Genomic DNA, 14,733 nt, shown 5'->3' with positions numbered 1-14,733 from the left:
CCACCTTGCCTATCTGTCCAGCAGCCAGCCGATCTCCTTCTGTCCCCCACCCCTGTCCAATCCCTTCTCCTTCCACTTCCCTCTGAGGCTTGAAAGCTGCGGATCCCTGCCACGTGAGAGCTAACCCTGCCGGTGAGTTTCCTAATAGCTGCCTGCAGCCTTTCCAGGTCACAGGGGAAACGGGAGGCCACCCACAGAGTTCTTCCACCCCACCCCCCTAATCTAGCGCCTGCTGTATTCCTGAATGCAACGCGCTTGGCCCCTAGTATATATTATATATAACATTGTAAACATGCAGACTCAGAGGCTGCAGATCCCAGCTGCATAAGAGCTGCCCCTGTCGGTGAGTTCCCTTCCCGGGAGCCTCCAACCTGCAGCCTTTCCGGGTCCTGGGGGGGAGGGAGAGGCCATCTGCAGAGTTCTTCCACCTCACCGCAATCTAGCGCCCGTTGTATTCCTGAATGTATTCCCTTGTTTCAAATAAAGCCATGTGAACTAATTACTACTTTTGACCATTAATTGAACAATTTATGTACTGAGGCACCTTTCCTTGGTCTTTCTGAGAGCATCTTGTTGCTTTTGAATCCAGTACTTTAACTTGAAGATGTATTGTCTTAATGCAGTAATCTCAGAATGCCTGGTGGAATAAAAGCTGAGGCTAGAGCTAGCTTGAGAGCTTGCTACTTGTCATTAAAAGTCAGAGCAGTCTACATAACACATACATCACATTATTTCATTTATTTATTTGTTTGTTTGTTTGTTTATTTGGATTTCTATGAAGAAGATATGCCACAAACTACTGTGCAATTAGTTGAAGCTAGCAGTGACCCTTGCAGTTGAAACAAGGACCCTCTTTCCCAATGGCAGCCTGGAACCAACTTACTTGAAAGTCCATTTCAGGAAGCTACATGGCATCACAGTCATGACAGGAAGAAGAGGAGCTACACTCTCTGGAGCTGCTTCTGTGAAAAAAGGGTGCTCTTCACCACTGAGTGACTCCTCATCATTCTGCCATTCCTCTCAATGTGTGTCCAAGGCAAGGCTGGAGGCATGGTGCCGTAGTTAGTTATCTATGCACACTAGCAGCAGATCTGTTTCTTAAGTTATTGTTTAAATGGCAGCTCAGTTGTGGCTCGCAGCCAACCGAATAGGGCTCTGCAGCCCACCTGAAGGTTCCATCTGAGGAACTGAAGGCCTGTGTTCTAATGTCAGCAATACCATCACAGTCCTGATCTCAGCCAAAAGGTGAAGGAGAGATTGTCAGTAATACCAGTGCTGGGGAGAAGCTGAGATTGAGGAGGAAGTTGTGAAGATAAACATGGCAGAATCTGAAGATTAAATTTGGGAAGCATAAAGGGTAGCATCTGTCTGAAGTCTCTCTGAAAATAACCGATGCTTTTTTATAATAAAAATTACTGACATTTTGTTTTGAGTTGAAAAGAGAATGGTAGTGTCTAATCACAAGTGACTCTTGCCACTACAAACCATGCATCCTTCAGAATGAAAGATTGCAGGTAACATTTGGTTGCAATTCCAGCTCTTCTGTTGTACAAGAAAGATATCATAGAATCATAGAGTTGGAAGGGTCCTCAAGGGTCACCTAGTCCAACCCCCTGCACTATGCAGGACACTCACAACCCTATCGCTCATCCACTGTAACCTGCCACCCCCTTGAGCCTTCACAGAATCAGCCTCTGTTAAAAAATTACCAAAGATGGAGAACCCACCACCTCAGAGAGATTCTAGAAAAATCTAGTTCTGAAGGCTTTGTATGATATGACTCTGTTATGGCTTTTTTGAATATCTGGTGTGGCACACAGGAAATACTCAAAAGAGGAAACATGATAGTGTAAGCAGAAGTAGCATGAGCTCTTATTATTGATTTGGTGCTGTTTTCACAGGAGAGGAACTGCATTCCCTGTGGTCAAGCCAGTTGTTTCACGGAAGATTCTATTGTGCTTTAAGCACTGTCTGCCATCACTTTACCATTGTAAATGCCAGACTGAAACACTAGAAATGGTACGGGAAAACAGAAGATAAATTATGCTGTAGTTAAATACTGAGAGAGAGAGAAAATTAATAGTACAAAAGTTCAGGCAAATGTGTTTGTTTAGAGGACTTTAAAAGAAGAAGGGGCAAGGCTCACATGCTCAAGCAGAAAAAAATAACCCCCTAAAAACAAAGTGCAGCAAAAACTTGCATTCCAGAAAAATGTCTGCCACACAAGGGGAAAAAAGCTCCTATTCCCATTGCCCCACTAGTAATTCCTCAGAACACTTTTAAACAATGTTACTTTAACTGCTAAAGGCCAATTGTGAAGTTGTTGGCCATCTTTCCATTGATAAGCCATTTCAGAAGACTGGTCCACCACTGCAGAAGCCTGCAGTCAAGCCAAGGCTAATTGCACATGGTTGTAGGATGACTTGACAAGATCTATTGACAGTAATCAAGCTGACACAGGGATTCATGTATGTTCAGACTTCCGTTTCTATTTATGCTTCAGCTTCATCCTTTAAACTGGCCTGTCTCCCCTGCACAAAGTCACAATTACAAAAAGGAGCAGCAAAGGAAATTGTGTCCCAATAGCTGGATATCTATATTCCCAGCTCTTATCCTGCTGATACATTTATCAAAGTCAGCACACACTAATACCTTCCAACTCTGGTTCTATAATTCTATCAAAGATCTCGTCTCGTTTTTTTCTGTTCATAATTAATTGTAAACTAGCACTTGTCTGTCTGATAACATTCCTGTTTTAACTTTTTTCCTTAGATCACAAGACTATAGATAAACACATGCTATCTAAATATGATGATGATGATGATGTTAGCCATTTAGTGGTGCCTAAGGAGGCAATCCCATGGCACAGCTGTCACCAAGTCTTTCAGTTTTGCACCAATTCTTTTAGTTGTATAATGCTATGGCCAGTGTCTGTTTTGAGCATGTCTAACCATCATGTTCTTTGTCGGTCTGGTTTCCTTTCACCACCGTCCAATCCTAGCATTATTGCTTTCTTCAATGAACTGGATCACATGATAAGGCCAAAGTAAGTGAGCCGTAGTTTTGTGATTTTGACTTCCATCGATATATCAGTCTTTCTGCATTCTAGTATTTCCTTGTTGGTTACTTTTGCTGTCCATGCAATCTGCAGAAGCCTTCTCCAGCACCAGAGTTCAAATGAATCAATTCTCCTCTTGTGGGATATTTTTCATCGTCCAAGTTTCACAGCCATAAGTGGCTATTGGAAATATGACCTTTCTGAAAATAGAATATTTATATTCTGTTAAAATACATACCTGTAACTTAGATATCTGAAGTCAGACGTGAGCCCTTGGACCTAGATAACGGTGACCGTAAATTCAACATGTGAGCAGATGTTCCTTGACCCTTTAGATGCACTGGCTAAAGGCCAGCCAAATGACAGACAGCCTATTACAGCCAGAGGTGCCAAGATGATATTTCGCTAGGATGCAATCTTTGTGCATCGTTCAGTATCATTTGGGGAAACCTCTTCTTCTGGGCCTATTAAGCACGACCGCTGAAACGGCAGCATGGAGAATGCAGAGGAGGAAGAAGCAAAGCAAATCGCTTACGCACGGGACGGAACGCAATGGTGGCAAAACCCAGAGTATCCAATTATGCACACGGCTAGTCCAGAGCCGCTTCTGGTTGCGCCCTGGTCCCGGGAAGCTCCACTTTCTTCCGCATCTCGCTAACACGGCTTTTTCAGCGGCATACGCTGACTCTGCGCCCGGTTGCCGCCTGCAGCGTGCATAATTGGTGATTTTAGTCGCTGCCATTCCACTCCGAATGCGGACCTTCCACTCCATGCATAATGGGCCCTAATGGATCTTTCAGTCTCATTTGGGGAAATCTCTTCTTGTAATGAAAACTCTCAAGTCATAATCTATTGCTTGGTTTCTAGGTGTTGACATTTTACAGAAAGCAATCCTACTGTGCAAGTAAGCTGTTGCTTTTGGCGCATGAGTATTTCACTCTTAAATTCTTTGTGATTTCTCTTCTTTCCCTTATTCAAATACGAGGTCCCAGTAGTAGGACTTTCTAGATAAAAATCCAGTCCCTTGAATTTAGCCTGGAAACAGATTGGTAGCCAGTGCCACTGTTGTAATATAGGTGTTATAGGGGGACATCTCCCATTTCCACAAGCTCTGCTGCTTCGTTTTGTTCAGGCTGCAGATTCCAAGTTATCTTCAAGGACTGACTGACTTAGAGTGTCTTACATTAGCCCTGTTTAGAGGTTTCTTTTTCCCAAAGGAGTTTCAAAAGCCACTTATTATGAGGCATTTTGGGAGTAGGGTTCAATATAGGTTCTTATAACAATGGATGTCTGCTTTCTGGATTAAGGCAACTGTTGTTAATCATTGTTAAGCATTTCAGACACAGTAATTGTCACAGTAGTGGGGTGTGATGAGGAATTAGTTTCCCAGTGAACTACTTGTGTTTTGTGTACTTGATTTAGCACTAGACTTCATGGATCTTTATATTTCAGATGATATAACGAATAGCTCATTTCTCAGATCCATCTTGTAACTGCTTGGCAGTAAGGGTAATATGTTTCTTATCACTATGTTGTATGCCATCTTTTAGAGTCTGGATATCATTCATTATAGTGTTGTATATGGAAAAATAATGAATGATATCCAGGCTCCAAAAGACGGCATACAATATAGTGATAAGAAATAATCTCTCATGATTATTTATAGAGTTAACTATAGATTATTTATAGAGTTGCAATTCTCCAACCGTAACTAGAAAGCTAATCATGCAATAAGAGAAACTTCAACCATTTCCCTGTTCTTGCTGCAGTTCATCTCTTCAACCCTGTGAGGTTGTCCTAATCCATTGGAGTGGCTTTTTAGGGAGATGCGCCAGGTTACATCAGAAGGGGGAGTAGGGGTGGGGAGACACAAAATATCCACTAAGTGTAAGTGGAGCTTTGTTGGTTCTTTCAACCACTCTTCCGTGGTCAGCTTACTGTCCCAGTTGCCTTCATGTGGTGTACTGATCACTGCTGTCCTGCTTGATCTGAAGTTGCAAGGCAGTCTAAGTTAATTGGAAAGTATTATCTTTTAATTAGCTTTCGTAGTACAACTGCAAGTTACAAAAATTTTCAGTATGTGACAATATAACTTTGCGACAGCTTATCGAGATTTTGTCACTGATATTGTAAAAACACGGCTTGCTATGTGGCCAAAATTTCATCATTTAATGCTATCCTTGGTTATGAGAAACCTCAGCTCAGCTCCCTCTTTCGCCACAGATTTCTTTATGACCTCAAGCCAATTACAGCGCTTCTTCATTTTCAAATGTTTCTCTTACGTTTAGTACAATTTAGAAAATACGAATTATATATAAATGGATTAAGCTTGCATTTAATATATTAACATTTATGAATGGTGTACTCCTTAGCATTGCTCCTTTTCTGGACTTTATTACCTTGTTAAGGAAGAGTTCTTGCTGTCAGTGTAGCGAATGATTGTCTCCTTCACCATGTTCAGTTGATGGCTGTTGGCTTCATCCTCTTTTTGGAGATTTGGGGGTTGTGGATTGTCCATGGCGTCCAAGGCCTTATTTAAGAAGTGTACACACCGCAGCAGGAAAATGGTGTGCAGTGAATGAACATGAGCTGTGCCTCACCTGCCTTGGGGAGTATCATAATTTTACAGCTTGCCATATTTGTCCACACTTCTCCAAAAGCCCAATCAGACAGGGCCTCCTGTCTTAAGGCAGCGCTTTGGGAGAAGAGTCTGTCCTCTGCTCTCCAGCCCAAGTTGGTTCCAACTCTGAGACCTTTAGGCACCCCAGCCTTCATAGGTTCCGACAGTGCCCCATTCCATATTGGCTTCAGCCTGTTTGGTATCTATGGGTCCTGTGCTATGCCTGTGCCTCTGAAGAGGGCCTTGTGGTTAGTTCCAGAGGTGAAGTGCAAAGAACAGAGGTTTACCTCACAAGAGTCCAGCGGTTAAGGCTTGATCACACTCTGAGCCCCTTGCTAAGAAGCTCCAGAAATCCAAACATAAAGAACATTCAGGGTCAGAACCTTCCGCCTCTTCTTCAAAGCCTTGTTTTAAAATAACCACTTGAGGCAAGATCATGCCTCCATGAACTCCTTCTCCCCCTGTGGCCTCTCTTGTAGGTTCCTTTTCAGATCCAGAAGAAGAGGACCAGCAACCAACGTTATCCTGCCAGCCTTCAGATCAGTCCTCTGATTACATCTTCCCCTCCTTTTTAGAGAAGTGAAATAGAGAACAACTGCATGTGTTTGAGAATCCAGAGCTGATGCTGGGAGATTTTGAAGAGTACCATGAGCGCTTGTTCTGATCATCTTGTCAGGGCGCAGCTGAAGATGATTCATAGGTTCACATTAGAGTTCCAGCATGTAGACAAAGGGAGTAACTAGCCATCAGAGGCTGTCAGAATGCTGATCTTTGGCCTTGCTCTGCTGCATACTGGAAGTGGGCATTATAAGCTCCTGTGGACTGTATAATAACCCCTGGATACTTATTGACCTGTTCAATTTTGTGATGGTTTTGTTTGCAGGCTCTTAATTTTGGCTGATCTCGAAACACCATTACCTTTGTCTTTTGATCATCTGTCCCTGTGTGTTAATCTTTCCCTCTCCTAACCTGCTGCCAGCCTCTGCCTGGGAAAACTGAGTCATAGTTGTATGATACTAGTCACTGGACTAGGCTTGCTTGCATGGTAGGGAACACTCAAGGATTTGTGCGATTGGCACCTCTTCCCTGTACCCCCCGCAATTATTTTATCTGACCCTCCTTCTCTCCAGTTTCCCTGCCTCATTCTTGCTTTCTCAACCATTCACCAATCTACATTTTATCTACCTCCCATCTTCAGCTATATTTATACCCCACCCTTCTCCACAGTGAGGTCTAAAGCACCTTACATTATTCTTTTCTTCTACCTTTTATCTGCACAAAAACCCTGTGAAATGAGTTAGGCTGAAAGTGTGCTACTGGTCCAAAATCACCCAGTAAACTTCCACAGCAAGATGGGGGATTTGAACCTGGGTCTCCTAGACCCTACTCTGAAGCTGTAACAGCTCTACTACAATGGCTCTACTTCATAGGGTGGCTGCTGTTGAAGAGTAGGAAGCAGCCAGGCCTAATTGAGTCATAGGAGTTGGATAGTATCAAATCACCCAGACCAGATCAAGTCTGCCAGATCAAAGGTTGCCATCCTCCCAGAATTACAACTGAACTCAAGATGACAGAGGTCTGTCTCCCTGGAGAAAATGACTGCTTTGAGCATGGACTTTATAGTATTGCATTGGCTGAGGCTTCTTCCCTCTCCAAATGCTGCCCTCCTTCGATTCTATCACAAAATCTCCAGGAGCTTGTCAACCTGTAGCTGGCAACTCCAGTCATTGATGTCTGACCTCATTGAGTCTTCCCACTAGGGTTGTGCACGGTGGCCTCTGACTCAGCCGATCAAGGCCGATGCAGCTAGCGCCACGAGGGGGGGAGGCATGCGTGTGTGTGCCGACTGATGTACCAGTGCGGCGCTGGCTGGGTCAGCCTGGAACGGCCGATTCAGATGCCGCCGCGCACAACTCTACTTCCCACCAAGGCCAAAAATAGGCCTGGAAAAGACCCTGCGCACTCCTGCTATTTTACTCACAGAAATCCAGCCTGGAATGCTGTGTTTGTCTATGAGGATGTGTCTCTTGGTAGCTGTACTGTTACTGAGAAGAGTGAGTGAACTAGGCACTGTTTGTGCTGACAAATCCTTTATCCAGTTTTTTAGCAACAGAGTAGATCTGTGCCCCAGAGGGGCACAGGACGGTTGTTTAGCATTGCCACCGATCTCAAACACTATATCTACCAGTGTTTCTCCTGAACTCTGCCAAAAAAGGCTTTATACACTCTGGACATTTTGGGAGTTTTTAAAAATTATTTTCATAGGTCCCAGTTCCTTTGTAAAGACTTAACCCTGTTCATTTGCTATGCTGGCCCTCATAAGGACAAAGGAGCCTCCTCTCAGACTCTGTCCCACTGGATCATGAATACAGTTAAGCTCTGTTTTACATAGGCAAGTGCGTGATGTCCTTTCCTTGTTCGGGCACAGTTCACCAATTCACAAGCCGCCTTGGCTGCCTTAGAGGAGCACATCTGCGAGGCAGCTACGCGGCCTTCATCAGAGCTTGTCAACCACTATATGACATGGATGTGAATGCACACAGTGTGTCAGCAGTGGGACAAGCTGTCCTGCATTCTCTTTTTGGCTGAAAGGTTCACCGTCTTCTCCAGATGCTACTATCCCAATGTGGGGCTGCATGGAGGAACAATGATGAAAACGGGGTTACACATACCTGTAACTGTTGTTTGTCAAGATCTTCCATCTTACACCTCTTTTCTTTTATGTTCCATGTTAGCTGTAGCAACTCAGGAGGAACTAAGGGGAAATGGCACCTATTCCCTTGACATGCTGATTTCACCAATGGGGATGGGCAACCCTTTCAGTCTTTTAAAGCTAGAAAATGTTTTCTTTGGGGCCAGCCTGCACAGATGCAGTTCCAGTGTGCATGGGAAATCTCAATAATAGTTACATATAAGTGCAACCCTGTTTCTCTTCAAACAGTTGAGTAAGTAGTAGACTTTCATATTTCTATTCTACCATTATCAGAATTCATCTTGATAGCGATAAGGTTATTCAAAACGTAAGTAAGTTTTTTGATTAATCCTGATATTTTTACATTTTATAGTTCTAATCATGATTAGATTATCTAACCATAGCTCTGTATTGTACTATACCATACCTGTCTATAACAGCGTACCACACATAATACCCCACCATAGCTTTCTTATGTCCATCATATCAATTTTTCTTAATTATAAGACAATGAAAACAAAATTGAATTGTATGGAAGGTGGGAGGGATTAAGATGTCTAAGCCATGGATTACCATTTCTGTCAACCTAGTAATAGTACTACTAGAGCTGCTCATTTCACTTGCACAAAAGTTTTCAAGGTATTCATTTCTATATCAGCTAAGCCTATCCAAAAAGTCAATCTGTGAGGTTCAAAGCTTTTGCTAGCATAGACGATGATGATGATGATGTCATCCGTTCAGTCGTGTCCGACCCTCAGCGATTCTATAGGAAAGTCTTTGCCATGCTCCCCTGTCTCTGACTGCTTCTTTTAGTTGGTTCTTGGTCATCCCTGTATCGGCTTTGCGTCGAGCCAGCGGATCCTTTGGCGATCACTTTTCCTTTTGCCGCTGACCATGCCGAGCATTAATGATTTTTCTAGCAAGTTTGATTGCACAATGTGTCCATAGTAAGTGAGCTTTAGCCGTAATATCTTCCCTTCTAATGACATAGTTCGTTTTTTCCTCTCTAAAACTATCTTGTTGGTAACCTTGGCTGTCCACAATATTCACAGCATTCGTCTCCAACACCATAATTCGAAAGCATCTATTCTCCTCCTGTCTTCCTTCTTCAGAGTCCAGCTTTCACATCCATAGGTTGTTATGGGGAAGACAATGGCATTGACTAGCCGGCACTTTGTATTAAGGCTGATATCCTTACTCTTCCATATTTGGTTCATACCTAACATTGCATTCTGGCCCAGTTTGATTTCACAGCTGCATCGACCACTTTGATTGAGCATAGAGCCAAGAAAGATGAAATCATCAATACATTCAGTGTTCTCGTTATCTCGTTGCTAGCATAGCCAGTGATTGAACAATATTTTGCTTGTAAAATGTTTGGTTTAACAAGATTCCTAGTCAATTTCTAGTGAAAGTTGAGTCTTTTTATTTAGGTTGTCCAGAAGATTACTTTGTTAGCCCAGGGTTTCATTGAATAAAATAATCCTTGTAAGGAGAGGGATTTTTCCTCTTTGAATCTTTTTGGCTTAGGAGCATATTGGCATCAGTCCATTTGCAGTAGTGCATGCAAGCATGAAAAGGCAATTTGAAAAGCAGTAGAAGACACCAAACAGTAGTATCTTGGAGCATAGTTCATGGCTTCTGGTAAAGATGCACTAGTACAGGATTGATTTCATTGGAGTGTTAAGTTTAGCTCTTCTCTGTGAATTTCTTTTCCTTGCAATTTAATTGCCATTTCTTTTAAGCACAGAGCTATTTACATTTTAGAACTAGAATTAGAGTATTTGTATAACATTGTCAGAAGAGCATTACACAGTTTGGACTAACTTTGGTTTATGTTACTTGGAAACAGAGCTTGTAAACACTTGGCAGTCCTGGGTATAAATCCATCAGTGCTTTTACAAAGGTGCTAAGGTCCCTTGAAACCTGCAGGTATAAATATACTTATTTCTGTTAAATTGTGGCCTTGAACATGATGGAAATGTCACTGATGTCCTTAGAGCTTAACTTCAAATGAGTGCAGTTAAAGTTGGGGTGTAGTGCTCCTACACTGGCCATCTGAACCTCTAAATAAAATGGTAAGACAGTGCTGGAAGGAGTTGGGACTCCTTGCCTAACCACCAATCAGGTAGGCTGTCCCATCCCTAATTGGCTGTCCATCCAACAAACAGCCAGTCACGAGAGATGTTCCGCCCCAGGCTGCACCCCCTCCAACATCTTCCATATGGAAGAAGTACCAGCCATTGGTAAGAAGGCCAGGGATTGCAGCCAGGGCGGTGGGGAAGGAGGGACAGAACTCCTGCTGTCAGGGCTACTCGGGACGGCATGGGGAGGAGTGGAGTCTCCCTCCCCCCCAGCATTTCCCCCCTGCCCCGAAAAGGCCTGCAGAGGCCTCAGTGGGTCTTTGAGAGCAGTGGGAGGGAGGCCTTGGCTGGCTTGCCCTGGGAGGGGAAGGAGGAGCCTAGCCCCCACTGTATTGTTAGATACAACAGGCTTTGTTGTTGGTATTTTATAAAAGTAGTTCACTAACTCATTTTAAATAGGCATATTATCTATTTAAATTAATAATTGTGGTGTGTTTTTTTTTTTAGGGAGAATCTGTAAAATATTTTCTGGACAACTTGGATAAATTGGGAGAACCAGTAAGTTTAATACCTTATTTGAGTTTTTAAATTAATATTATATCCTGAAGAGCCTTTTGGTTTGAATTTGCAACTTCTAATAGTTGAAAGCTGTCTATATTTTAAACTGAAGAGACAGGCTACTTTGTAGCATTCAATAGAACGTATCAGTGATGCACATTTTGTTCCCTTTTATTAGGATTATCTTCCTTCCCAGCAAGATATTCTGTTGGCACGAAGACCAACAAAGGGGATCCACGAGTACAATTTTGAGATTAAAAACGTCCCCTTCAAGATGGTTGATGTAGGTGGCCAACGGTCGGAGCGGAAACGTTGGTTTGAGTGCTTTGACAGTGTCACTTCAATACTGTTCCTGGTTTCATCGAGCGAATTTGACCAGGTCCTTATGGAGGATCGACTAACAAACCGCCTTACAGAATCTCTGAACATTTTTGAAACTATAGTCAACAACCGAGTTTTCAGCAACGTCTCCATCATTCTCTTCCTAAACAAAACAGACTTGCTGGAGGAAAAAGTGCAGAAAGTTAGCATCAAAGACTATTTCCCAGAATTTGAAGGGGATCCCCACTCCTTAGTAGATGTCCAAAAATTTCTGGTGGATTGTTTTCGTACCAAGCGCAGGGATCAGCAGCAGAAGCCCTTATATCATCACTTCACCACTGCTATAAATACAGAGAACATCCGCCTGGTATTCCGTGACGTCAAGGATACAATCCTTCACGACAACCTCAAGCAGCTCATGCTACAGTGATGTGCAGAAAGACTTTGGTTTGTGTTAGTCGTTTACAGCAGAGTTGGAAGAAAAATCCCCCGGCCCCCCCGGGTCTTGGCAGACCTCAGTGTGTGGGTGAAAACTGCTGCTGTTCAAGTTATTTCCAATTTCTCTTGAAAATTGGGCTTTAATCCCTTCCACTGTCGTTCCATTTTGCATCATTTCTAATTTCTTAACAGACCTCAAGTTTTTAAAGCTAACTTGGAATTTTTAGCCTCTTCCATCTTTCCAAACTGATACAATATGTATTCTTGAAATAACCTTGTAATATCTGTAGACATGTGATTGACAGAATCCCCTTTGGAAACTTGATAAGTTTAAAAGAGGTTTGGTGATACGTGAAAGGGCTGTAGAAAAATGTGACACATTTGTACCTGCAGACAATTTTCCAAGCATGGCCTTTTTTTTCCTTCCAGAGCTTGTTCTGCGTGGTGAACAGCTCTGCTTTATTAAATAGCCTATATTTGAAGTTTACAAATGCATTTTTGCTTCCATGCCAATAGGAGATACTCTCAAATGGTACCAGAAAGGAAATCAGCTGAGGTTTACTATCACTGAATATATGCAGTGGAATCAGTCAAGCAAAGGGACATTCTGATCTTGATTGGTCATTGTGAGATCATAACCGTTTTACAAAAATAAATTGCGTTTTACAGTTTGGAGCTAAGCTAACCTAAATCACATGGTTGCCTACAGCTTTGGAAACATCCGTCAGTTACACATTTACCTGGTGTACCCTTTTTCCTTCAGTAAGTCCAGACTGTGTGTTGAGTGATACGTGGAAGAAGCTAACAAAACGGGCTTTTTTTTTTCCTGGTAGAGATTGCTTGCGTTTATGGATATCGGATGCATATTGCTCAAGTAACATGACTGTGTTGAGAGTAGACACAGCTGTAAGTGAGTCAATATTGGCCACTGCATCAGTAGCCCAGAAGGCAAGACACCTTTGCAGAAAGAAAAAAAATTAAAGCAACTGAATTACATCTCAAATATACTGTATTGCTGAAGTATAATTTTTATAAAAAATACCCCCTTCGCCTAGGATGCACCTATGACTCAGCCTTGCAAGGAAATACTCACTGAAATTAGAACAGAACTGTTGAACTAATAACTGTTTCTATCTCATTTTTGAGGAAGCTGGTGGTACCAGAGTTGACTTTTGATTTCTCAGGTATTGATTAGAAGTCCATATATTACCAGTTATTCTCTGAGCTGCAGATTAATTAATGAGAAATTTTCACAGGTATTATACTATGCTTTAAAGATATCTGTAAAAGGGATTGACAATTTTTTTTTCTGTTCTAATGCTTGAATGCCATAAATGTCTTAACAGCTAACATGACCAGAGAGTAGCAGCACAGTTTCCGTTTTCTGTCGCATAGGCCAAAGTTTGCATTTGAGAGATGGGAATGCATTAAGGGCTACTTCTATGGAATTTTGAGAATGGGTGGAAGTCAGTTAAAATCTTGCTATTTTTGATAAACATTTTGCTTTTGCCATATGTTAGATGAAGGTAGTTTAAAATCCTGTGCCAATTGTGCATTAATATAACAGGCTTAACTTTCTTTAGTGGGCCTAGTCCAGCATCAGTAAGCATTGTAAAAGTGATCCACAGTTCACTAACCTAAAGTGCCTCTTAATTTGTTTTCCTTGCAGTGTCCTTATAAGAATGTCAATTTCCCAGTGAGTGACTTTTGGAGTGGGGAATATGGAGTAGGAAGATGTCTCCATTCTCCAGGTTCTGCAGAGGAACTGCCATTAGCTTCACCTAATCTTAATATTAAAACAAAACAAAAAAACAAACCTCAAAACTTAACCAGAATCTTAAGTGTTCTACGGGTGCCATTTCAACCACTTCTGCATTTTAGAATTCTTATCAAAATGCCAAGAAACAGGATGCTTTTTACTTAGATATGTGTGTCTTGAGCAGTAGATACATCATCTGAATTCTGAACTGCATCCATCAAAATTATTGACCAATGTAGACAGTGTGTGAGTTGTAACGAGTGACAACAGCTGCAGTTTGTTGACTCAATTTTATATAACATGGGAGGGATGGAGAACATGTAAAAACGTTTTCCATTGTACTCTAGAAAGATGGTTGTCAGCAAAGAGTAAAGGAACTGTATTCTGAAGAAAAAATCTGTGCTTTAGCATTATAATTAAAGAGATTAAAGTTCGGTGGCAGTTTACATGTGTGGCACTAGATACGAAACACAGTGATATGTTTCTGTCCCTGGCACCTTTTTAAGCAAACAAAAACAAAAAAATATTGGTTGGCTGCCAGTGTAGTAGAGAAGAGGAGGGTGGGCAGGTTGCTTAACCCACTTCTCCCCAGTAGTTTTCCCATTAAAAATGCTCCCACTGTGTTTTTGGGTGCCAGAGAAAATATGGATGCTAGTACCTATTTATAACAAGAAATCAGTATTTATATCGGAAATTCAAAAGAAATTTCTTACCTTTATTAAACAATGTCAGACAATCGCTACCCCATATTCAGCAGTGGTCAGTCTGTGGCTCAGGATTTGCATGCAACTCTTTGACAGGTATAGCATGGTTCCCCAAGCAGTGCACTATATGTAGCTTCCATGGCACTTAGGTGCTCTTCATGCATTTCTCCACATACTTGGTCATTTCCCCTCTCCTCGTGCATCAGCTATATATAGCCTCTTGTTATCCTCCATGCTGCCCTGATGGCCCGTGGCATTGAAGTTAAGCATGCAAAAGATCTCACCCCTTCTCCCACCCTTTTTCATTGGCATGAGCCTATAGAAAAGGAATGAGCCAACTCAGCGGTGGTATTCACTTTAGCTTACTTAACGCTGCCCATTAGCAGCCGCCATTTTCACGGCTGCCTGTTACAACCTTGAGTAGCATGACCAAAAGAAGAGCGCAGAGTTCCCTGTAGGGCTTATCAATTCTCATGCATTTTTGCTTTCCTAGTTTTCT

At 42.2% G+C, this 14,733-nt stretch overlaps 1 protein-coding gene across 1 annotated transcript in view; it reads left to right on the top strand.

Moving 5' to 3' along the window:
* The window catches only part of GNA13 (G protein subunit alpha 13), a 35,956-nt gene extending 21,942 nt beyond the window's left edge, over window positions 1-14,014 (top strand). Inside the window, exons 3-4 of the mRNA XM_077328376.1 lie at window positions 10,962-11,012; window positions 11,191-14,014. Of these exons, the coding sequence (XP_077184491.1) occupies window positions 10,962-11,012; window positions 11,191-11,763 (624 nt within the window). The 3' untranslated portion in view covers window positions 11,764-14,014. The remainder of the gene's footprint in view (window positions 1-10,961; window positions 11,013-11,190) is intronic.
* The last annotated feature ends 719 nt before the right edge of the window (window positions 14,015-14,733 follow it).

Source organism: Paroedura picta, chromosome 3 (genome assembly GCF_049243985.1).
Source record: "Paroedura picta isolate Pp20150507F chromosome 3, Ppicta_v3.0, whole genome shotgun sequence".
NCBI lineage: Eukaryota > Metazoa > Chordata > Lepidosauria > Squamata > Gekkonidae > Paroedura > Paroedura picta.
Note: the sequence above shows the minus strand (reverse complement) of the source record. Positions and strands in the feature narration are given on the sequence as shown.